This window comes from Cygnus atratus, chromosome 7, assembly GCF_013377495.2.
Source record: "Cygnus atratus isolate AKBS03 ecotype Queensland, Australia chromosome 7, CAtr_DNAZoo_HiC_assembly, whole genome shotgun sequence".
Lineage (NCBI taxonomy): Eukaryota > Metazoa > Chordata > Aves > Anseriformes > Anatidae > Cygnus > Cygnus atratus.
Window position 1 is genome coordinate 31,127,218 of NC_066368.1, and position 25,996 is coordinate 31,153,213.

General features: G+C 40.4%; 1 protein-coding gene across 1 annotated transcript in view; it reads left to right on the plus strand.

Annotated features, from left to right (window-relative positions):
• Nucleotides 1–6,023: 6,023 nt before the first annotated feature.
• OGDHL (oxoglutarate dehydrogenase L) overlaps nucleotides 6,024–25,996 on the plus strand; it is a 56,933-nt gene continuing 36,960 nt past the window's right edge. The window contains exons 1-4 of the mRNA XM_035538297.2: nucleotides 6,024–6,083; nucleotides 10,335–10,569; nucleotides 16,330–16,509; nucleotides 23,800–23,902. Of these exons, the coding sequence (XP_035394190.1) occupies nucleotides 10,363–10,569; nucleotides 16,330–16,509; nucleotides 23,800–23,902 (490 nt within the window). The 5' untranslated portion in view covers nucleotides 6,024–6,083; nucleotides 10,335–10,362. The remainder of the gene's footprint in view (nucleotides 6,084–10,334; nucleotides 10,570–16,329; nucleotides 16,510–23,799; nucleotides 23,903–25,996) is intronic.

The window sequence follows — 25,996 nt, forward strand, 5'->3', positions numbered from 1 at the left end:
CAGTGCTTTATTGAATGGTGTGCATATAAATGTTTAGATCACAATGACCATATTTGTTGTTTCAAAATAAAAGATTATGCCAGGTATTCACTGCTGCCTTAGTATTTCTTCAGGGTTGAGACAAAATACGAGTAACTGGTAGCCAAAGTACCATACTGTCATATCTTGTATCTTACGCATTTCCAAAAAATGAGTATGCCCAGGTGGGGGAGATTATCTAAAGTCATCTGGGTGAGAGAATGAGACGGAAGGTGAGGGGACCTGAGCTGCTCTGTTAGGGTTCAGGTGATACAGGCTGTACCTTTTTGTTACAAAGGTAAAATGGACAAGTGCCACAAAACTGGACCTCACAGATGAGACCCATGTTTGAGAAGGTGCTAACTCTGTCTGAAAGGCTTTGTTTACACAAAATGCTTGCTTCCTCTCCTTGTGCTCTGGTCTGCTGGCCACATTGCCACTCGGCTCCTCAGTGGTGTCTCGCCGATGATCTCAGCCGTGGCCTGCAAGGCTCACCCTGTCTGCACGAGGGATCGTAATTCAGTCTCCACCTCACTCTGTCTAAGCCTCTATCGCATGCGGAGCGCCCGTGGTGACAGTGTGTGCCAGCTATCCTTAGCGGTTTTAGAGTATTGAGTGAACTGTCAGCTTCAGACTCATTTACGTAAGATTTGGGCTAATCACAGTCCCCAAAGTGACACGCAATCCTTGCTCTTCAGAGCTAGATCCTTCTCTTGCTACAATGTGCAGCAGTGGTAATGAGTGAGGATCATGATTTGCTGGCTGGATTGAGTACAAAATGACAGGTAGGCTTTATCTCTCACTTTCCAAACATTTTTACAGAGTTTTCAATTTTTTTCTTTAATTGGCTTCAGTGACAGCCTGCCACAAACAGTGTGCAAGTCCATGGGAGCGGGTGTTATGCCAGAAAGGTCCTCTGCTCTTTAAGGCACTGTCTGTAATTGCCTTTGACTGACATGCAATGGGGATAAAAATAGGGATAAAAATCCAAACCTAACATCATTATGATCTAAATCTCATCTCACTGTGGCTTCTGCCTTTCACTTAATGGTCGTCTTCTTCATGTAGTGTACTGTGCGTTCAAGGTGATATTATGATTAATCAGCCCAGGATTTCACACACACACTCAAAATGCTTTAAAATAGAGCTGTAGCAGTACTGTTCTCACGTTAGTGAAACAAACGCCCTAAAGGCACCCTTTGTTCACTGGCCTGGCAAGAAAGCTAGAGAAACAAAAACTTACGGTGTTGGATCCAGGGCACCACAACTGCCTCGTGTTAAGAAGTGTTAATATGATTCAATGAGCTCACCATCCATGGATGAAGATTTGTAAAATAGGAGGATGTGTAGTGTGAAAGCCTGAGCTGTACAGCAATTTAGTCTGCAAGGAACTTAAGAGCAAATTGAGAACAACTTATGCTGAGCTAATAAAACAAGCACAAAACAACATGTTGGGGGCAAGCTTTGGCTGAGCTGTTGCATTTTTCCAATAACACCACCATTATTTTTCTGAAAATCCATCCAGTGATATGGTGGCTGCTAATGGATTTGCAGGCCAGGGGAAACACGAACTGTGAGCTCACCGTGATGACTGAGATTCTCAGACTGTTTCCTACTCTACTGGAGAATAACTTTACAGTAAAATACAGGCAACAAAGATTAAAGGAAGTGCAAAGCTGCTTCAGTTATGAATAAGAAATTCTAATACTGCCTAGCTGCTTCCAGCATTGTGAAATTTTCATAATGGTGGCCATTTAGAAACGAAGAAATTATTGTTACTCTGAATGTGATAGATTTGATGTTTACAGCCCACCCTTGAGCCCTTGGATATTTTACATTAACACTTTTGATAAAGGTCCCTTCGGGTCAGGCAACAGGGGAGAAGGGGTTGGGGGCTGCAAGAGGAAAGTGTTAGAAAGAAATTATGAAGTTTTAACTGTACAACAGGTTTGAAGAGCAGCTTCAAAGGATTCCATTAAAAAAGAAAAAGAAAAAAAAGAAAACAGAAATGGTGCCAGAACAGAAGTAAACAGAAAAGGCTGTATAGTTACTGCAGAATAACTCGGTAGGAACAGTGCATCTAAGAGAACTCTAGCTTTGAGGCACAACATGGTGTTGATTAGTACAAATAAACCTCTTCAAGAATCACCTTTCAGCAATTACAATCAGACACTACCACTGTGACTTCAAAAGCTTCATTAGCAAACCCTACTCCCAGGGAGAGCTGCAAACCTGAGATACCCTAGAAGTTTTAACTGATGGTGAAGTGTCTTGCCTTATTTATTTTCTTCCAAATTAAAGAAGAGGAAAGATAATTACACATTCCCTCATCAGGTTAAATAGCATTAAAAATCAAAATAGATCCTCCTGAAGAAAACACAGCCAGTGGTATAGAGTGAAAGATGAGGATAATTTTTCTATTGCTGATGTCAGGGTACCTTAGAGTTTTATTTTCACCTAAAAGGACAATCTGAAAAAATGTGGTGTGTTTTAGATGTAGCTAAAAGAAAGCTATCAAGAATAAATATTTCTGTTTTTTGTGAGGAGTTTCTTATGAAACACCTGCAAATATTGAAAACAATTTTCTAGCAATTTTCTCCTAACCCATTGTTAAAATAGAAAAACTAGCATTTCTAATTCTTTCTGAGTTAAGGAAAAGGCAGTTAGCACTGCTTCGCTCGTCATCAACATACCAAATGCTGGTAGGCTTTTTTGCAGTGCCAGCGTTGATTCGCTTCCCCAGTTAGTGGGAAGACGCCTTGCTGCTTCCCCTGCTAACTTGCTAATTTCCCAATAAAATATAGGATAAGTTTAGTGCTCTATGTAATTTCAACAAGAATTCATTATCTGGCAGCTAAACGTTGTATGCCAGTGTTCTTCCCTAGCCTACCCCTCTTGCGGCCTTGTATGTGCTTCCTTGATATAATACAGTCAGGTATCAGAGAAATAATTACAGCAAAGGGTTGCTTCTGTTATTGTATTTGTAGTGCGCTAATTTATTAGCAAACACTTGTGAAAGCCAGACAGAAGTTATGTTTTAATGATTTTCATTTGGCTCTATTGCCTAGCTTGTCTCTCTCAAATGGATCCACGGATCCATACGCCAGACATACGGGTTCCTACAGTGTGATTCTACCTACGAATATGTTTGGAGAACAAGAACAAACTTGAAAATAACCTGTTGGCCGGAATCGGTTGAGAAGCTTCTTCCAGTTACCTTCATCTTCAGTAAAACATTCTGTAGTTTCTTCCAGGGCAATATAGCCTGAAAATTTAGAATGACCAAAAACTGAAAATGAAAAACAGGTGCTATCCATATAAAACTATAGGTATGAGTTTAACTGTTGACCAAATCATAACTGTATGCTTAACCTTAGATTTGACGTGACTTCTGCTGTGAAATTGGTATGAAACATAGATGCTTCTGTCATGCCTGCAGGAACTTTGGAGGCCATACTGGGCAACCTCCTGCTCAAAGCAGGGTCAACACTGGAGTCAGACCAGGGCTTTGTCCAGTCTTGTCTCGAAACCTCCAACAATGGAGCATCTACCATGTCCCTGGGTCCCTGTTCCGCTGACAAAAAAGGAAGATAAAATAGACTGGGAGAAAGCATTAGTGCATTATGGACATGGATTCACTTGTTGACTTTGTAGTAGCAAGCGTAAGGTGCTGAACCTGGCTGTGCATCTACTGCAGATAAGAAGCAGGGAAGGGTATTCCCAGACACTGGAACTCCTTTGAGCCAACTACGGCAAGCATCATAGGATATGCACTGCTTGTTTCATTAGGCTTGAAGTGAGCACATGCCTTAGCATTTCCCATTTGCCTTGCTTTAAGAGATGGTACTCTAGATGCAAACCTGTGAATATGTTTTTAGATTTAATGTGTAATAAACACACTGGGAAATAAAGTAAAATGGAGTTTCTACACGGCTTATGAGAACTTCTGGTAAGCATCAGCTCTAGTGAAATTACATTACCAATAACAATGAAGAGTTGCCAAAAATATATAAATACATCTATCTCAGGAGGGGAAGCTATTAATGAGATTGTCCTTCTGTGAGTAATCCTGTATCCAGACCACCTCCTATGAGATTACCCTTTGAAGAAACAAGCCTACTGAGAAGTCTTGCTGTGTTATTGAGAGAGTTGTGTGAAGCAATTAACCACAGGAACCGCAACACTGATTGCGAGTATCTGCTGATCCAGCAAGGATACTGATGTACCAAAACCAAGCAAGGACAGAGGACGGCATGACAGAGTCATGCAATGCTGTACAGTAGAAAAAATGATAGGTCACATCAAGCCCCTTGCTGTTCAAGAGAACCAAAGAGCAATGCAGTGTATTTCCAAAACCAGTTTGGTTCTAGATTTGTTAAAGTGTGCTTTGTTTTTTTTTTGGTTTGTTAAAGTCGGTTGGTTCTAGTTTTGTTAACTCATGCCTGAGTTAAGAGACAAATAAATGTAAAACCAAATCATGGTGAGGCAGAGTGTTTTTCAACACAATAAACAGTTTTTACATCCAACTTCCATTTCAGAGGTACTATTGCAACTATCCTGTGTTACATATTTAATACAGTGCAAAACTTCTCTGACAGGTAAACATCACTTCAGCACAGAGCTGGCATCGGATCCTTAGCAAGAGCTGATGGGATAGGCATTGGCAGTTCAGTGGGAGTGACAGGACGGAAATAAATAGTTCTGACAAACAGTGGGAAACTTGGGATTTGCTCCAAAGCACAATAACACAATTAGAATTTTGCTGTTTCAAGCATGCATATTCCCAGTGTGTGAAGCATTTAAAAAAAAAAAGTTGTGGAAAAGGCGAAAGGCTACAGGGAACAAAATAAACACCCAAAACCTACAGTAAAATCTTAGTGTCTATCCAACCATACCGACCCTGTTCACTGCGATGGTATTCAAAGTCAGATTTGACACATGGATTTCCCTCTGAAGTAGAGGGAAGGTCTGCTTGTCCTCACCATAATTTTTAATTGAATTTATGTTCAGTCAGCATAACATGATTGCTCTAAAGATGGCTTCTGTCTGCTCATAATGAGGTTAAAACTCAATTAGCAGCTGTAGCATCCAATAATATTTCACCACTTGCCAGAAGGCTCAGCCAGCACCTGGCTAGCTGCAAGCAGCTGGGCCAGCACGTTTCCCTTCGCAGGGGTGGTGCTGAGCTCCCGGGCCAGCACGGCAGCCACCCTCCCTGTACCCGTGGGGCTGCTGCCCGCCCTGCTGCTGCCGGCACTGCTTCCCTGGGCTTTTCCAGCGCTAACGTCGTGTCACAAAACACCTTAACCCTGAGGGGTAATCGTTCAGCAATTTCTGGAAGACACACAGCTGCTGGGAAAAAATGGTAGCAAAAATTTTTGATTTACGTGAGGATCAAGATTGCAATCAAGAATTGTAGTAATGAATAAGCCCCATGGAAATCTGTGTGACGATCACAGGACAAAGCCCCAGATGAGGCCTGGTGGGTTTCTTCCTGAGGTTTATACTTTTAATTTCTAACTACCTGACCCTGACAAGCCCACTTTTGGAGTACACCTTTGCACAACACAAACTGCAGCTGGCTGGTTGCCTTCCTTTTAAGACAAGCCCAGTTTTCTCACTATTTGTATCTTATTATTGATGCAGAAAACTACCAAACATGGATGTTTATGTGATGGCGTCGGCATCTACCTGAGCATCAATGTCAGGGGCTGCACGGACAGTTGACCTTGGCTGCAGGCACTAACTTGACCAAGAGCAGGTAAGTAAGAAACGTGTCACGTGCCGAATTATCACAGAACACAGGTGTTTGTGGTTTGGAGATGCCCGGGAGAGAGGACAACGTGGAAGAAACGAGCACAAGCAGGGCGCGAGGGGCGCACCGCTAACCGCGCTGCCTGGCCCCAAAATGGCGGCGGGCGCGCCCCGCTGAGGGACTGCGGGGTCTCGGCGCGGGGGGCGGGGCCTACGTGGAGGCGGAGGCGTGGCCTGCGCGCGGCGGCCCCGCCGCGCCGCGACCTCCGCGCGCGCACGGGCGGCTGCGGCGCGCGGCTCACGTGACGCAGGTAACGGTCCCCGCCCGGCCCCGCCCCGCCCCGCCCCTCCCCTCCCCTCCGTCAGCGCGGCCTGGGCCCGGCCCGGCCAGGTCGGTCAGCGGCGGGGCGGGACGGAGCGGGGGGGGCAGCGCCGGGAGGCCTCTGCGGGCTCCAGGGCCGGGAGCTGTGTCGGGGCGGGTCGCGGCGTGGAGCTGCCCCCGCTGCAGGCGTTGCGGTGGGTGCCGGGGGCGGGAGCCGGCACGGCACGCAGACGGCAGCGGGCGGTCAGGCCCGCTCGGCGCGGCTTCCCCCGGGCGGGTCCGCCTGGCCAGCCTGCCGTGCCGGGGCACGCTCCGTGCGTGAGGGACGGGCCGTGGGTGCGGGCTGCGCAGACCTCGGTGAGGCTTTTGGCCCCGTTTCCCACAGCGATCTCCTGGAGGAGCCGGCTGCTCGCCGCTCGGACGGGCGCCTGCGTCGCTGGTGAAAAACTGGCTGCGTGGTCGGGCCCAAAGGGCTGTGGTGGACGGAGGTAAATCCACTCGGCAGCTGTCACTAGCGGTGTCAGGGCTGTTCTCCTCAGTGTCTTTGTCAGTGATCTGGGTGAGGGGATCAAGTGCACCCTCAGGAAGTATGCAGATGACACCAAGCTGGGCGGGAACGTCGATGTGCTCAAGGGTAGCAGAGCTCCACAGAGGGGTCTGGGTAGGCTGGACCGATGGGCCAAGGCCAGCTGTGTGAGGTTCAACAAGGGCAAGTGCTGGGTCCTGCACCTGGGGCACAACAACCCCCTGCAGCGCTACAGGCTGGGAGACGAGTGGCTGGAAGCTGCCTGGCAGAGAAGGACCTGAGGGTACTGGTTAACTGCTGACTGAATATGAGCCAGCAGTGTGCTCAGGTGGCCAAGAAGGCCAACAGCATCCTGGCTTGTGTTAGAAAGGGTGTGGCCAGCAGGACTGGGGAAGTGATTGTCCCCCTGTACTCGGCTCTGGTGAGCTGCACCTCGAGTACTGCGTTCAGTTTTGGGCCCCTCACTACAGGAAGGACATCAAGGTGCTGGAGCATGCCCAGAGATGGGCAACAAAGCTGGTGGAGGGTCTAGAGCACAAGTCTTTTGAGGAGCAGCTGAAGGAACTGGGGTTGTTTAGTCTGGAGAAGAGGAGTCTCAGGGGAGACCTTATTGCTCTCTATGACTACTTTAAATGAGGCTGTCGCAGGGTGGGGGTCGGTCTCTTCTCCCAAGCAATGTGTGATAGGACAAGAGGCAATGGCCTCAAGTTGCACCAGGGGAGGTTTAGGTTGCGTAACAGGAAAAATTTCTTCACAGAAAGGTCCGTGCAACACTGGGAAAGGCTGCCCAGGTGGTTGAGTCACCATCCTTGGAGGTATTCAAAAGACATGTGGGTGTGGTACTTAGGGATGCTGCCAGACCCAGTACAGATGCGGTTTAGTGGTAGACTTGGCAGCGCAAAGTTAACAGTTGCACTTGATGATTGTGGAGGTTTTTTCCAACCTAAATGATTCTGTGGTTCTATGAGTGCATGGCCTGTAAACTTCCTTCAGTTCAACTTTTTGGATGGAGAACTGTGCATCTTTATACAGTGTGGTGCCATGGCTGAAATGAAAAGCTTTTAGCGTGTGGAGGTATATATTCCTGAAGCAGCCTTATTTGATAAAACTATTCCATGTGCCTCTAGTTTCAGTGATCCGTTTCAGCTTTTGGAGATGCTTCCAAAAGATATTAGCCTTTGCAACATGTTTATATTTAATGTGATTTTGAAAAAAGCTGGACAAACACTTTATCAGGTTTGTCTCACTGTTTTCTTTTTCATGTGCTTCTATACCCTTCAGAAACCTAGCTAGAACAATTACCCCGACTATCCATGACATTGGGTCACATCTAGACTTGAGGATGCCAGGGTGAAAGCTAGCTCATAACGTGAGACACACATCCAGTGCTGCAGAACAGCCGTAGAGATTTTCACCTGCTTAGGGCTTTCATTTACTTCCAACATGGTAAAGGTGCTTTGGTGCGTTAAATATCAAGTATTTGTTCTGGCTCATTGCTTCTTTCTTATTTATTAGATCTCTGGTAGAGGTTTAATTAATATCTTCCTTTAGGTTGTTTCTCCCTCAGCTTGATGCTTTGCCAATCTCTGTTTTCGTTTCAGGGTTTGATTTAGGAAGCATAGCAGAGTGAACAATCCTACTTATTTCTGCCTTCTGCCTGCTGTCCTGTGTGCTGATTTTTGACCGACAGTCTGAAGGCTGAGTGGGCTGGAATGGTCTGTGATCATGTTGGTGGTCTCCAGTTCGATTAGCTGCTGACAGCTGACAGCTGTGCTAAACAGCAGCGTGTGCAAGAGGAGGAAGTAGGAAAAAGTCAGTTTTGTTCAGTGAAATGAATCTGTAGTTGAAATCTGACTGGAATTACATGATTGGCAGCTTTATACCAGTGGCAGTTATACCTCGAAGTGTGGTTCTGACCCCATTTTGGAATTCAGATGGAAGTTGGAGGACGTGACTGGTACCACTTACAAACTCTTTGTTTCTAGTATATATTATGTCATATGCATAATTTGCATCCGTTTTCAAATCTCCTAAATTCTTATTTTCCTATACATTTTTCGCTGAGTGCTAGAAAGATCTACACATCCACCAGGCAAGCATTTTAGCACGAAGGAACATGAAATTACATGTGCTTGAGAAGTTTGTCACTGTAGTATGATAAGGAACAAATCTGCACCCCCTGAGGTATGTGTGCAGATGTTTGGTGGCAGAGGGTGGGATTCACATGGGATAAGACCTGTGCAGTAAGAATTTCTAGCAGAATGGGCACAGATACAAAGGCTGTGTCACATCTCACTTCTTACTGTTACAGCAGGTTGAAATGTTACTAAGTTGTGTGAAATCATGTGATGTGTCTATAGTGGTTTTAGTGCGATTATGTCTTAGAGAGAATTATGTATGTAGACAATACATTTTTAAATCTATTGTCCCAGTTGCTCTGAGCTGTTGCAGGACGTAATCTGATTTCAAACCAGTGCTGATATTTATCTCCCCGTGGTTGACTAGGAGCCCTAATCATAGGCAACGTGTTGGGACAGGAGGAAGTCAAGCTTTAAATCTGTAAAATGGGAAATGACAAGTGAATACAGGTAGACAGGAAATAATGTTGATGTGTAGAGGATCCAGCATATTAGTAGCCTAACCCTTGCCGGTTGGGTGAGAACACCAAGCGGAGAGAGAAGAGCACGTGGTTTTGAGGTGGGTTTTGTTTGTTTGTTTAAAGGAGGGTTGCATACTCCTTTATATGATTTTGGTGATACTTCCTTGGGAGAATAATTTCCATGTATCTGGGCACCATGGAGAATGTGAAAAGAATAATTTCTTTTCACGTTACTGTTATTCTTTTGCAATTTTAGCATCTTCAGCATTAGGATTAGACTATTTTTGGTCTGTCAGTAAGCTACGTATGTTCTTTTTATTCTCAAGGGGAGCTTTGATTCCCTTTGCTAGTGCTGAAGCTGATGGTATTCAGCATTTCCAAGATTCACACCCTTTTTTTCTTTTCATTGTGTTCAAAGTTATAAGGAATCTGCTTTTTTGTTAAAAAGCTAGTAAGAGGTCATTAAAATGATGAGTTAAATGTTGCGAGTTAGGAGAGAAAATGAAACTGAGCCTTTTCTTAAGGTAACACCAATTCATGTCAATATGAAGACTTAATTAACGCTCATTATTGGTAGTATTTAATTATTTTGTCAGCATCATTGCATGTGGCCTAACTTTAAGGCAGCAGGCTTTTTTCAGCCACTGTATTTGTGATTGGAACTGTTTATTGAAGCTACCCTGGTTTGGCTTCCTAAAAGGTCACATCTTTCTTCAGCTGAGCAACAGAAGCTGCAGTTGCCAGGAGCTCCTGAGAAGTCAATGGTTGGCAGGGCCATTCGTTCGCAGGGAACCTGGGCTCAGGGGGCATGCGGTACAAGCGGTGTCGTGATTGCCTTAGAAACCAGGCTGATGTGATCGCTTACAGAACCTGCGAGGCGAACTGCTTGACGTGGGGATGGCCAGCAGCAGCAGGTCCACTGCTTTTTGTGTAGCTTAGCAATCAGCCATAGAATGAACGGCCTCTCTGCTGAAGATAAATAACTTCCTGCCTAGGCCGGAGCTTCGCTGAAGAGCGCTCTAGCCATAAACTTCAGCTTTCTCTTTGAGACTGAATGCGTCTGAAATTCATTTGCTGTTTTTCTGATTAAATTTTTTTTTTGGTCTTATTAATAGGCTTGGATCTTCTGTCAAATAAACAAACATGAGTCATCTGAAGTTGTTTGCGGCTACGGTGAAGTGGCATGGCATTAAACTTCTGCAAAAGCAAGATATAGCCAGAAGGGTGTTTTTACATGACCAACGGTATGTTTCATCAGGAACCTCAGAACCGTTCCTGAGTGGGAGTAATTCGAATTATGTGGAGGAAATGTATTATGCATGGCTTGAAAACCCGAAAAGTGTACATAAGGTAAGTCTAAAACTTAACTGTAAATGATACTATTAGGTTAAGAGTGGAATTGATTTTTCTGTTTTTAACTTGTGTTATAAAAAGTCCAGAAGAAAGTCTTGTGCAAAATGAAAACTGTGAAACTAATTTCCTACATATTGATTGTTCTAAGATGTGATATTACAGCAAAAAAAAAAAGTACAGAGGAGGCACGGGTATGGTGACCTCAGGTGAAAGAATGAGAAGTCCACACTAGACTCAGAAACTTTCAGCATTCTTCCATGGAAAGGCTGTTAAAGCAGACAGATAAGTAATTAATGACACCTTGAAGAAGATCCAAGAAATAAAATACTTTTAATTTTTTTGGTTTTCATAATGGGGTTATATCAGCGAGTATGTTATAAAAAAAAAAAAAAAATGGCGTGTTGGTACTTCTAAACTGTCTTAAGTGAACTGTACAATCAACTTCTTAGGTAACTGTGCAAGTTGTAACCTTAAAACTGAATCTGAAATTGTCAGAAAAACCTTCTCATGTATCTTGAGAAATGAATTCTTCTCTCTCTCTCCAGGCTACTTCAGTGGTTTGCATTTTTTTTGACAATGTTATTGCTAAATTCCTATCTTAAGGGCAAAATATATGGACTTGTTTTTTATTTTTTAACAAGCTTTCTGCTGACAAGCGAGGCTCTCTTATGGTGATACATGTATATTAACTTAGGTGGTTGATGAGAAGTCTGATAAATTCTGAAACAGATGAGCCATTTTCTACAGAAGCATTGTGAATTGTGCCCAAAATATTTTGCCAAATTGGTTGTGTGTTGCCTTATTCTTGAGGCGCATATATCAAATGTCACTTAGAATTTGTTGCTCTAAGTCTGATAATCTGTCTAGAGAGTGAGGAAGTGACTCATGTTCAGGAGAAAAAAGGGGGCCAACATTAGCAGTTTTGGAACTTTCTTCTGGATGCTGTGTATGATTTTAGCTCTGTTGGGAGGTAACAAATCCAGCAGCGACTCTGAAGACTGAATGTGGTTGTTCACATACCAATTTTTTTGCACTGTTCCTTAACTTGGAACTTAGAGACCTTCTCCAGGGGTGGCTCCTTCTCTCATCCCATCTTTGGTTCTTCTTCACGTAGCTGCCAGTGAAATTCCCAGCCAGTGCAGAGTAAGGTAGTACGTTGTGTGAATGCATAGATTTAATTTGAGACATCCTCACCAGCTCTTGGTGGTCCAGATTGATTTTAGCCCTTGACTTGTGAGTGCAGTGGATAAACTCACGCACAAGGTCTGTGCAGGGTGACATCTCCATTTTAGGTTGCATCAGTGTATGTCAGCTCCCTTTCCCTTAGGAGGAAGGACCATGCTTGTTCAGACCCCTTGCAGTGGAGCACCTTCTGCAGCGGCCAAGTCCCCTGGCATTGTGAGGCTGAGCCGAGCCCTGCCGGAGCTGCCCAGGGTGCTGAAGGGCCCGGCCCTCCCCAGGCACCCTGTGTTGAGCTGCTGGGCTCCCGGGACCTGCTCCTTACTTTTCTCATGCTCAGGGATGGGTGGAAGTGCTAAAATCCCACCAAAAGGCTCTCTGGCGGTCTTGCCACCTTCGGGATGAGGTAATGCAGTTTGTAGGTTGAACAGCAACTGATAAATTGTTGGGAGTGAACGGACAGAGGAATGTAAACATGCTGGTGGAATAGGTTGTGGCCTAGGGAGTGGATCCCCACTGATTCAAGATGCATTTTAAGTATGTGTGAATTCTTTTCCAGGTTTAGTGTACGTAATATAATTACAGCAGTAATGAATTGAAGTAAACTCATTGTTTGACAGGTTTTTGAGGTGTAAAAGGATATGATTGATGAATACCATCAATGCCTTTACAGCTATTCTTCCTGAAATAAATTTTTTTTTTCAGTTGGGTGGTGGAGGAGAACAGTGTTGTGATCATCTTTGTTTTTCTTACTTTGTTTCATCAGTAAAGTTAATTTTCAGTTTCTTCAAAACCACTGTATTTCATCAGCTAAAAACTAAGCTCTCCATCCCCCTAATTTTTGTTGACAGAAATTGTTTAATTTGGCCTTTAAAAAGAAAATAGAAAAAAAGGTAAAATATTGAGAACTGCAGTCACTCTCTTTCCTTAAAAATAAGGAAAATGTGTGCCATAGTTGTATGATGCTAGGTGAGGGTGTCATTTTGTCATTCTGCTACAGAAAGTGTTGGAGGTATTAGAAAACAATGTCAGAGACACCAGCACCTTGTGTGGTGTTGGTTATGGTTATCATTAATAATTTGGATCTCTCTGCAGGCCACTCATATTTCATTGTCCTGCATTGCTTAGAGACCCAGTTTGTTCTGGGCTTTTAGACCTTACTTTCTCTTTCCTCTTTTTCCTCGTGGATATCCCCTTATCAGTGGGGATGTACCTCCTTGTTGTTAATGAGATGAAAAATCTTTATTTTTTTCTGGGCTTTTAAAGTGACACTATTCATTTTTGCTTAGAAACTACAATTAATCAAGGCTACTCAAATTATTTCCCTCTCAGAAGAATTGATTAGGCATGTCTTCCCATGTATGCTTACTTAAAACTACTGTTTGAAATATGACTATCACATGGATATAACCACATTCAGTGCTACTATTGGTGCTTTTCCTAAGAATGTCTCCTTTCTTTATATACTGTGGTTATATGTCTAGGATATACATTTATTTCCATAGGAGCTTTTATTCCTTGTGTGAATCAGTTCCTGATGATTTCCTGCTCTTCCTTGTCTTTTGAATTTTCCTATTCTTAAAGCAGCCAAAACAACAATCAGAGTAAAATGATGTGGGCTTTGAGAAAGGCATCATTATTTCTGCTTGAATTGTGGTGTCAGGGCCATAGATCATAAGGGAGAAGCTTGACAAGGCTCAGTTATTACTATCACAAGATTAATTACAAAACTGCATGGTTGGATATTGAGTACATAATGGCTACCATATTATCCCGTATGGAGCCACTCTACCATGAGTGTGTAATCACTTCCTTGTTGTATGTACTTGGAAAAAAGGTGGGCTTTTTTGTTTGACTTTTTTTTTTTTAAATGATGCAGTGATGCTCACTGTATGTCTTCTAAGGCTTTGCTATCTTCAGTGCGGTTGATAAGTATTACAATGTCAATAGAAAAAAAATCATCAAGATAACTAATATGTTGCTTGTTATTCTAAATGTAACACTTTTTATTATAGGAGTAGAATATTGCCACTTAATCACTTGAATTATATTATATTAATTGGGAAATTAAAATCTAACTACAACAGAGATTTGCTGACAGAAGAAAAAAAAAAAACACAAACAGGGCAATGTATCATGTACCACTACATATTTTTTTTTTCCACAGATATGTTTTTCCATTATAAGTCCCCTCTACCATTTTTTAAAGAACTTGACTAGTTGAGAAGCTCTAGGTTTGCTGTGAGACCAAGTTTGTCTTCTGGCTGTTCAGTCACTTGGTAAATGCTGTTGCCAAAGACTGACATTGATACACAAGACTTGAAGACTATAATCTGGTATCAATCTTGAAAGACACTACAGAAATTTTTAAAGGCTTTGATGGATGTGTGTCTAGAAAAAACTAATTTTCTGTAGCCAATTGATGTATTTTCCCTCCCCTCTGATTAAATGTCAAGCTGGCTCAACAAATCAATAAGTTCAAAAATGCAATAAGAAGAAATAGCGTGGGTTCCTTCTGTCCCGGCTGGCTGCATCTTCAGGTGTAAACATTTTGAAGGTATTTCTTTGTATTTGTGAGTTTGCATGCAGAAAGGGTCCTGTGCTTGTTCTTGAACAGGTAGCCTGTTGGGCAAGTCTCCTTGGGTTTAGTTAGCAACTGTCTTAGTAGACCACTTGTTTAATATTCTTTTTTTTTTTTTTTGTGGGACTGTGTTGTGATAACTTTTACATGAAAATGTTTTTTTAAATGAAAAATTTTTGACGCAGCAAAAAAATATTATGATCATCCTTGCATGCATGTATACGATGGTTCGAAAAGTTGAGGAAGGAACCTTAAGATAACCAAAACGTATTCCTTATTAAAACTTTCCATGAACACCAAATGTCAGATTTGTCACAGTTCCAAATGTGTGTTTGGAAGCTATTAATTTAATGAAAGTTAATAACTTTGTATTGCTAAAGTAATTCCTGCAGTCTAAGTAGCCTTATTTGTAACGCAAAGGTATTGCGTCTGCTTACCACAGTCTGCGGGCTGCAAACTCCCAGATGAGGTGCTGTGTAAGCATAGAGTGAAAAAACGGTTCTTAACAGAGAGTAAGAGGGAATACCGGGGGCAATACATTTACACTAACTGTCTTGTAGACCATTTATGGGATGTTCTGTAAATTCAGACTTCTAATCTAACTGTGGCTGGTGATGCGTCAAGTGAAGAAGAAAATATGAAATAAGCGTAAGTGATAAGGGGGGAAGAATGAACTCTTCATCTGTATATCTCAAACTGACCACCAAGCACGATCTGTCTGCCTTGATTTGCCAAGGCATATAAAAATTAGGCTGTGTTTAGATTGGGTCTGAATAAGGGGAGTGTGATTAAGTAAGTATGTTTAGCGTATTTGTAGCAGTGCAGCTTAATATTAATGACAAACCAGAAGAGGTGTCTTCAAAGAGTTTTTCTCTGGCATTGGACTCATATTCATGATGAAATTCTTGCACGCAGGTTCAATGTCCCCCCAGCTTCTACAACTTAAGCTTGGAAGATTGGGTGAGGCTTTGCCCTTGTAGGCTGGCCCCCTCGTGGTGTTCCCGAATGCCTTGAAGCTTGTAGAAATTTCTGTATGAAGACTTTATTAATGAAAATACAATTTTATAAATATTTTTCTGTTGTGTAATTAGTATTACATTACAGAATACACAAAGGAATCAAAACAATGAATACTTTAAGTGGCTTGTGTAAAAGTATAGAAGGGAAATTCAAGGATTTTCCGTTCGTTGTAATTCAGTTTCTGTAATGTGTATTACAGAATAAAAGTTAGGACCTGCAACTGAAACCAGGGCCATAATTTCTTTAGTAGTAAGGTATCCTGAGCTAGTCAGGAGAGGACTGGAGACCACAAGCCTCCCTCAGCACAGCTGTAATTGCTTTTCAACAGTTTTTTCAAGAAAGGCCCTTACAGACAGGTTTAAAGTTAGCATATTCATTGAGTATCTTGAAGTATCATGAATTCTTTTAAGTATCATTACAGGAATGGATTAATTTCATTTATTAGGGTTTTCAGTTTTATAGGCTTGATAGCTCTTTACCAGCCAGCATACTTATTATAGCCATTACTGGTTGCTTGAATAAACATATCAGTTAAAAAGAGCTGTGTGAATGAATAATGTACCAAGATGCTTTGCTGGAGAGTAAAATGTGCTGGAGAGTTTTCCACTGAACAAGCTCAGTGTAAGAGATCAGACAAAAAAGTTTCTGTGTAAATGAAAATACGGAGTTGCTACAGAGGTGTGGAGCAGCATATCATATGTAGGAGCTGGACTCCATGATCCTTGTGGGTCCCTTCCAACTCGGGATATTCTCTTCTGTTCTATGTCATTGCTTACGATGTTATAGAGACAGTCAGGACAAGACAGACCTTTCATCTTGCGTTGTATTTATTCTCTCCTGTTGCTGGCTATTAGTCGTACTGAATACTGTAATGCAGTGAGGTATGATTTCCAGCTTGAAGCTGATGCATTTGATGGAAACTTTTGTTTGAAGTAATAAATTTTCTTCCTTCCTTCCTCCTCTGTACACATGTCCAGTCCTGGGATTTGTTTTTCCGTAATACTAATGCTGGCCAAGCATATGATCCCCATCTACCAGATCAGTTGGAAAGAAAGGCGTCATTTCTTCAAAGCCATGGCCTGGCCCAGACACCAAGTAAAGCTGAAAAACTTGTTGAAGATCATCTTGCTGTGCAGTCTTTGATAAGAGCATACCAAGTAAGTGTACGTTGGGCTGAAGGTGGGAGGTTCTCTCCTTCGCAAACAACCTTTTTCTTCCTTTTAATGTTCTTGTTTGTCCTCTGATCTTAATTTCTGTCTGTTAAGATTATTTTTTTTCTCTGACTCAGTAAGATACTTGACTAAGTTGGAATGCTAAGTAATAATTACCTAAACTAATTTTGCTTCATATGAAGAGAATTGTCCTGGATGTGGAGGTACTAATGGATGTCCTCATGTGTGCAATGAAATAAGTACTTTTCCCACTCTTCAGCTGCAAACCTTTTCATGATTCAAGTCTGTCCTCACCTCTGGGGAAGATGTTACGGGTCTAAATGCTTCAGTCTTTCTGTACGACAGGAGGAAATGTGCTTTCCTTCTCATGCGTCTAGTGTGAATGTTGAGGTTTTTGACTTCAGCAGGATTATAAGTAAAAAGGGAGAGGAGTAATAATGAATTAAACAGATTGAATTTTGGGAGGCTGAAAGTACTGAGTTTGGGTCAGCTTTGATGGATTTCTCTTAGAGAAGCTATTCATCAAAATTGACTTTGTTTCACGCAGATTTTTTTTAACTCTCTTCTTAAATTAAGAAATTAAGTGTAATTTCCTTTTTTCCTCTAAAAGGAAAAGGATTTTGGAAGTGCTACAGTGGTTTTGGTTAGATATTTTCTAAATGTAAAACAAGATTAAGTGTTTTTATTTGGACTTGTGTTTAATAACTTAAATTCAATAAGGGCTTGAAAACAGTGTGAAACGAACAAATAAGCAAACCCCAAACCTATAGATGTGTGTTGAGCAGAACATTCCAGTTCGATTTTTAAAATGGATTTTTGTTGCCTTTTTTTAATAAATTTGTAACTTCTCGAGAAGTTAGCTACAGCTTGACTTGAACAGATCTGTTCTTCTCAACACTAAGAATTTCATCTCCTGCTTGCTATGATGGAGGAATGGAAAAGGAACACTATTTTTTTTTAAACTTGCCTTTCTGCATACATTGCATTATCATTGTTGATTCAGATATGAACTCTGCTAATGCAGCAGTTGGAGAGGTATGTTGTTGGAGAAAGATTTGTGAATATAGACAAAATAGGAAATTCAGTTTGAAATATCTATGCGGTAAACAACTACTACAGGCCATTCACTCTTGCTTGGAGTAAAATTTTGTTGAAGAATTAGAGAAAACTAGAGAACATTGACCTGCTTTGACAGCATTTACTTGGAATTGTGCTGTTTTGTTTCCTGTGTTTGAAAGAGTGTGTTATCTGACTCAAGTGATGGAATAGAAATGTCCCTATAAATGGCAGGCACCTATGTGTCTGTGACAAACAATGAAAGAGGATTACTTAAGGCAACTGTCTGTTTTTAAAAGGTATTTAATACCCGTTAAATTCAGCGTTGAAGGGATTAGATCAATTTGTGACCTTCCTTTGCCTGATAATGAAATGGAATTGAGAAAGATACAGAATTTTCATTTCTCAAACCTGTCAGTGTTTTATGGTTTTTGTGGTAAACTGCTTTGTGGTCTGTTGAGCGGGTCTCCTGGAAAGGCAGTTAATCTATTGCTTTTTCTAAAGCAGAGCACGGGATGCAATGAAAGAGGGATTTCCAGTGAAATGTGTGTGCTTGACAAAAATAAGCTTAGACACTAAAATGATTCTAAATTAAATGCTTTGGTTCTTCTTTTCTAAAGCAGATTTTCTTTTTGGAATCTATGTCTAGAAAGCATGAACAGTGTACTAGAATGGTGTCTCTGACTACTGCCTCCGCTTTGATGCGCTGTGATTTGCTGAGGTGTTTATTAAATGAGTGGCTGTTTTCATACATCTAACGATAATGACATTTTAATTTGAAGCTGAATCAGATTTAGGGCTTTAAGTTCTGTATCAATGCAAAACACTCATGGATTTTGTTTGGTATTTGGAGCAAATATTTGAAGTCTCTGGCACAGCAATTCTTGAGACTTTTTTTTCCATTTTGGCTGAAATTCTTTGAAAAAATTAAACTTAATAAAATGAATAAAATAAAGCATAATAAATAAGCTTAATAAAATAAAATAATAAAATAATAAAAAGCATAATAATTAATAAAAAGCATAATAAATAAGATTAATAAAATAAATAAAATAAAGCACTAGCTCAAAAGTGTATCTGTTTGTGTCCTGTTTCTGTTTAAGTAATGTGGGGAGTTCTTTTTGTGGTTTTGAGAGAGCATCATTATCAGTGCTGGCTCAAGGGTTTTTTGGCTTGGTCCTTCAGAGTTTGTGAATCCTTTGACCCTGCATATGGCACATTTGTATTTGTTGTTATTGATTTAACTCTTAAAAAGTAAAACCAATTCAATTAAAATACAAATACTTTCAACACCTCTGCTAAATATTAACTAATTAAGATATTACATTTATCCTTCACGTTATATTAGAAAGGGTTTATCTTTCTCTTTTCCTATCTAGAGCAAAGGATCTCATGTTCAAATTGACTATCTTCTTAAACTGTGTTTTCATAAAATAATATAGAATAAGACTAATTAGTCTTGTAGCACTTCTAGATCATGTAGTATGGTAGATCAGGGATAATTTTCCTTAAAATTTTTCGTTTCTTTTAACTTACAACAAAAATTGCAGGAATAGCCATATCCATTTGACTTTCTTTTTCCTTTTGTTTATGTTTGTAAACAGCAATTCTTAGCACTGTGGTTGATGAAATAGTACAGAAAGCCTTCTGGAGGTGTGAAGGATAGTATAGTGTCTTCTGAAGTGATGTGTACATCAGGATAATAGGAGGCAAACACTTCGACTCTAACTAAAAGTGTTAAACAAAAAAAAATGTCTTTATGACTTTTGTTAGTTGGAAAAAAATAAAATCACATTCAATTTAAAAACATTAAAATACTTCTTCAGGAAAATTGTCCTCGATGCACTAACCGTTGCAATGGCCTTCAAAATGTTAACTTCATTTACAAGACATTACTAATTTCTGTTGTTGCACATTAATCTCTAGTAACTGATTTGTTTTCAGATCAGTAATGTATTTCTCTTCATGTTAAAAGATCTGTCAACCCAGGAGGAGAGTTAAAAAACAAAAAACAAACCAAAAACTCTAAAGTATCTTGCTCTGAAACAAGAAAAATAATGAAACTTTATTTTGCCAAGATCTGCAAATTGCTTTAGAAATGATGAATCGAAGTGCAGTGTGGTACAGTACTGTAAATTTCATTTGATGGCCACAGTTACTGCATATAGCAATCGCTTTTTTTTGGCTGGATGGCTTTATCATGCTTTGCGAATTGCCTATGAGGTGTAATACGAATACAGTATTTAATTAATCATCTGTTAGAAGCATTGACCGTGAACAGTCATTTCTATTTGCCTGTTTCACCTGGTTTTGTTCAGTCCCAAAAGATGAAATGTGCAAACTGCAAAAAATTGGTTGTGCTAAGGGATATGTGTATCAGGGCACAATCTACAAGCTATGCTTTGAGGGTATGCTGTCCTCAGCAGTAACCACCAGGTTATTCAGAAGGTGAGTAAAAATGGGTCCTTTAGACTAACTCCTGCTAGATTTCATGGTCTAGACAGGATCACCATTTAGCCCTTAATGTTACTCTTTAAAGACCACAAGTCACTTACATGAATCCTTTTGGCATGAGAGTCCAGCATGGTGATGTATGTTTTCCAGATTGAAGATTGTATGATTCAGCAGGAGAAAGATTTGCCAAGCTTGGAAATGGAGCACATAGAGGCTGTTTTTATCTCATCTGATTAAGCTGAAAGATCTTCCTTGCTTGCTTTCTTGCTTGCTCATATGCTGTCTCTTTGCATGTTCACTTGCGATTTTATACTTGCTCATTCTCATCCTCTTTTTCACTCTCACCCTATCTCTTGTGAAAACTGGGCACAGTGGATATGGTGTACTTCATGAGCTTCTGTTTTTCACAACAACTTGTCTTTATTTCTCAGCTGTTCTGATAAGGATGAAAACACAGCCCCTCCCACCCCAGATTCTTGTTTCTCCTAGATTATCCTTTTCTGTGTTCACACAGCATTTCCAGTAACTGAATTACAACTCTTTCCCATGTGGTGTATCAAAGATATTAAAGGGAGGGGGGGGCTTTCCGATTTTAGTGGTCTTGAAAGCCTTTAGGGATGGCAGCCCTGCTAAGTTACGTGTTTGTTCTTTGCATCTCCTGCTTTAAAAGCTCACTTTCACTTCTAAGTCACTCTCAAATGCTTCCACGTTAATGGATACTTTAGCAATATAACCTTGTTCCTCTTTGATAGAAAAGAGCCTGTGTTGAGCTCCCAGATAAAATCAAAGTCGTCACTGTCTGAACTATGATACTGACATTTACTTTCTTCAATCCGACTGAAGTTTGAAAGCCCCCATCTCCTCCAGCTACTCATAAGCATAGGTGGTGGTAGCTGTTCCTCTGTTCAATGACGCTTGCAGCACTGGGGTCAAGGTTTTGGTTTTGTTGCTGTCTCCTAAATCAAGTCAAGAGCAAGTTGAGCCAGCGTTGTGGTTTAACCCAGCAAGCAGCTGACAACTCACACACCCTGCAGTGGGATGGCAGAGAGAATTGAAAAAAAAGGTGAAACTCATGGGGTGAGATAAAGGCTGTTTAATAGGACAGAAAAGGAAGGAAAAAAAATAAGTGTTAATAATAATGATAAAAGAATATACAAAACAAGTGACGTACAGTGCACTACCGATGCCCAGGTGGACCCCAAGCAGCAGCCCTACCCCAGCCAGCCGCCCTGGTTTATTGTTCTGCATGATGCCACGGGGTATGGGGTGGTATGGGACATCCCTCCGGCCAGTTTGGGCCAGCTGTCCTGGCTGTGTCCCCTCCCAGCTCTGCTGTACCCACAGCCTCCTCGCTGGCAGGGCAGCACAACGAGCTGAAAAGTGACCCTTGGCTCTGTGCAAGCATTGCTCTGCACCAACTAAAACATCGGTGTGTTACCAGCATTGTTCTCATCCTGAATCCAAAACACAGCACTGTGCCATCTACTGGAAAGAAAATTAACTCTATCCCAGCCAAAACCAGGACAGCCAGCTTTAAATACTGTCAGTTGTGATAGCACATTATTCTTACGAACCAAAGGATGAGGATGCAGCTGACTATAGAAGTATATTGTGTGTAATTTTCGTACAGTACTTATGCACTGGAAGAATAGAAACCTTTTTGCTTGGAAGCATAGACATGTATAAAATCTGTGGTATATGTAGTTATTTTTTTTCTATGGACAAATCCTGGCAGGGTACGGGGAACATTTCCAGAACAATATCATTGTAGTAACAGTCTCTAAATATTTTTACCTTTGCATCACTTTGTTGTCTCCAAAATATTTGTAATCTGTCCAGGACTAGTGATCAGAAGTCTCTTGTAGATTATGAATCTCACATGTGGCAGTTTTGACACTCTTACTTTAGGCCTTTTCTTGTTTTGTTAATTATTAAAAATACCCCTTCTCTCTCAGGGGTTGATGAATTTAACTCATCTTGTAATGATGAATGTTTCATCCTTTTGGTTTCCTTTAGGTTCCATTTATTGTGGGTAATAATGACTGTTCTGCAATCAGAATATGAGCTCTGTTGTGTATCTTGTTTGTAGATGGGTAGAAAAGAAGACAGCTTTGATTTTCCCCAACCTGTACTACTGAATCTTATACCTCTCTTTGTATTGTGTAGACAGATGAATCAGGTACACACTAGAAAACTAGATTGTTGTATACATTTTCATTATAATAGAGTGTCTAGTGTTATCTTACCAGTTATCTGTTGCCAAATTAAGTTTCCCCTTTTGGAGTGCTGTTATTAAAAAGTGACTTGATATTGTGGAAAATACTGTGCTTTACTAAAAGACCTGACTGCTCCTGGCATGTAATTTGGCACAGCGCTTTACTGATTTTCTCTTTTGGGTTTTGGCATTCTTGCTAATACTCGTCTTCCTGCTAATACTGCGCAGCAGATGTAGCTTAGGGAGGTGAATTCTTTCCTGTTGATGATGCTTGAGACAGAATTGTTTGCTTAGTTCCAGTCAGATAGACTGTGTGCTGCTGTAAACAATGAGGTGGCACAGATGTTGCCGTGGGCATCATTTGGCCTGTCAGAGCTTTATTGCTGGTGATTCATGAGATGCAAAGAATCTCAGAGGCCAGGCTGAATTTACAGGTCTGGTGGTTTTAAAAAAGATGCCTTAGGTTTGTTTGCTTACGAGTGGAATGGATTTTGTTGTAAACTCTCCTGCAAATGTAGAACATCTGAATAGTGTTTTTGTAAGTCACTTCTTGTAAACAAGCCACACTTTCATCACTCCCTATTACTGTGTGATGTAATTTATTATTAATATTTTTTTCCCAGAGACAATTAGGATATTAACAGTGTGAATGAAAATCTATCCAGGTAATGTGAACTTTGTCCTTAAAAAGAAAAGTAATAAGGAGAAAACAGTAATGTATTCATTGAAAAAAAACTTCTAATGAGCTACTTTGGTATATTTGATTCATGCGCAAGAGAGATTGTATAAAACAAAAAACTTGTGTGGCTCTATTGAATCAATTCGTTGTTTCTTCAGCAGTAATGGCGCACGTTAATATAAGGCACTAATCTGTAGCAGCTTGTGGCATACATTGACACCAGTAATTCTGCTAACAGAAAGGTGACTGAACTCCCCAGAGTGTGTTCCTTGATGTCTTGAATATCATTCATATCCCAGATGAAATTTCCAAAATTCCTTGAATGAAAATGGATGTTGCTATGTGATATGGAACCAGGCTCGTGAAGACTGATCCCTTCAATTCCAATAGAAATTTCTTTTTCATCAATCCGTGTTTTAAGTCAGCAATGCCATATTTTGCTATTCTGCAGCTGCTGAAAGAAGGATTCAGACAAAAATACAAAATGGCAGAAATAGCAAGTGATTTATAGACTAGTCATCTTTTCTTAATTTTGCCCAGAGATTTAGATTTTACCATCTTTAGCAGTTTCTTTACTTAGATTTCAGTGTGATTCTACTTTAAATTGTGTGCCAGACAAACTAAAACTTGCATCCTAATGTATAGTCAACAGCTATTAATAGAAATAGTGTACATATCCTGAGATATAATGCTTGTTTTGTGTTCTTAGGGGAAAAACTTGCAAATCTGACTCTCTCTTGACCTTAGTAGTGCTTGCTTATTTTGACTTCATGGCCTATCTACATGCTTTGGAGAGATATTGGTGACTTTTTCCCTTTGTCTGACTTTTATTAGCATGATTTTTTTTCTCTTGCTTTCTTCCTTTTGTCAGATCCGTGGCCATCATGTCGCTCAGCTAGATCCTCTTGGGATTCTGGATGCAGACTTGGATTCATTTGTTCCATCTGACTTAATCACTACGATCGATAAACTTGGTGAGTACACTGTATGCCTTATTATTTGCAATAGTTACTTGTCTTTTTTGTCTCCGGGGTTGAAGTGATTGAATAAGACATTTCAGGGAGGCTTCTACTTTTTCTACTTGATGATATCACAAAGTAGTTCTTTGTGTCTCTGTAAGGAGGCTCAGAATTCAGGATGATGGAATTTCAGCTCCAGAATCGCAGGTAAGGTTCCTGTGAATTCTCCTTCTCATGAATAATGATTATAAGCACAACACAAAAAAAAAAAAAAAAGGAAGTCCTCCATTTTTTTAACCACACCAGACATTATTATTAATCAATACAGCAGGCCAAGATTCTGGTTTTCTAAGTTGCTTTTGTATCCTTTATGCTTGATATTTGTTATGACCTGGGACATATGAAGGCTTATCAATATGAAAAACAATAAGCAAAATTGTGAGTGAGAGAACTTGGCATGTGTCATGCCGAAATTGGATTCTAGCCTCTGCTACTTAGCCCTTCTGTTAGACTTCAAGAAGTCTGAAGTTTTCAGAAGAAACATGAAAACCGTAGAATTTTTGAATTGTATGTAATCCAACAATGAGCATTTTAGTTTGCTGCTGGAAGAGTATACTACACTGGGATCTGCTTTTGCAAGGGGTTTTCTGGTTGGTAAGAGGGCATTTCTTTGAGGAATTGTTCTGATCAGTTTCTTTGTTCCAGCTCTGTTTGAATAAAGAAACATCTGATTGATTTCCTTCTACTTTTTAAACCACCTGGTTTGCTTAAAAGTGGGTATTCTACTTGCTAAGGACAGTGAATCAATTTTTCTTTGATATGTAGGCAAGCTCTTTGGACCTTACATAAAACATAGTGCAAGCAATAGATAAAACAAGTTCTGCTTAGTTTTGCTGTAAGTACATCTACTGCCTCTTTGCTTCTGTGGTTTCTATTTCTGGTGGTAGGAAAGAAGCAGTTCTGACCCTTGATTGTTCAAAGGCAGTAGTAGAGTGCTTAAGTCTTTAAGGGCAGAGGTGCTTTTTGCTTGAACAAATCAAGGTTCACTTTGAAGTTTGTCAGTTTTAATTAAAGGGAAGTACCTACTAGAAAACACAACGGACGTTTACTAACTAAAGATAATTTGTTCAGATCATGGGTAATTGTTGGAAAGTCAGTACAAATTTTTTTAAATTTTGCAGATAGCTTAGTGCAGTGTTGTGACTGGCCAAAAGGGATCATACTGAAGGTGTGAGCACCAGAAAAATGTGCTAGAACTGTGAATGATTCGGGAGGGATGTGCCCCAGAGTGTGGTAACTGAGGTGACATTTCATTTTGTGAGGGGAAACAATTTCTAACCTAGTCTTGGAACAGGAAAAAAAAAAAAAAAAAAGAAAAAGAAGTATTTCAAATGCTGTCTGACACAAAAATCCTTGAATGTTCCAGGCAGAAAACTTGGCGAAAGGCCCCTGATAGTCCAGAAAGTATTTTAGTGTTTGGTTTTGTGTTTGATTTTCTTTGTCTCATCTTCTGGTTTCTTCTTCTAGAAACTTCATGGTAGGAAGTTTCTTCTGGGAGTTTCTTTTAAAATGCAGCTAGTTACAGGTGTACCTGCCAAATAAGTAGTTCAATTTCTAGAATTGCTTTTAGTAGCTCTTGGATTTCAGTAAGATCGTATCTCTTTAAACATGAAGTGATGCTTCCATAAATATGCACTGCTACGGTATGAAGCACAGATGTTCTGTGTGTGCCTGTATATGCCTTTTTGCATGACACAGTATGAGGAGCCTGTGAAGCCTGACAGAAAGACAGCAGAGAAGAAGAATACAGGATGGTAGCACTACTTTGTTTCAAATAAAACTATGCTCCCCATTTTTGTGTATGTGTGTGTTATAGAAAAAGAGAATTAATTTGGTCTTGAAAAAAACAAATATAGTGCCAGAAAGAAGACAAGGTGGTACACAGACACCTGTTTTAGTCACTTCAGATTCAATGCTTTAAAATGTATTGTTTTACTATATATTATTTTAAAATATATCAACTTTAAAACAGAATGTGTTATTACTGAAAATGCTGTATAGTAAAAGTGATGGCAACACGGTTCTTTGGCCTGACTCCAACTCTAAATG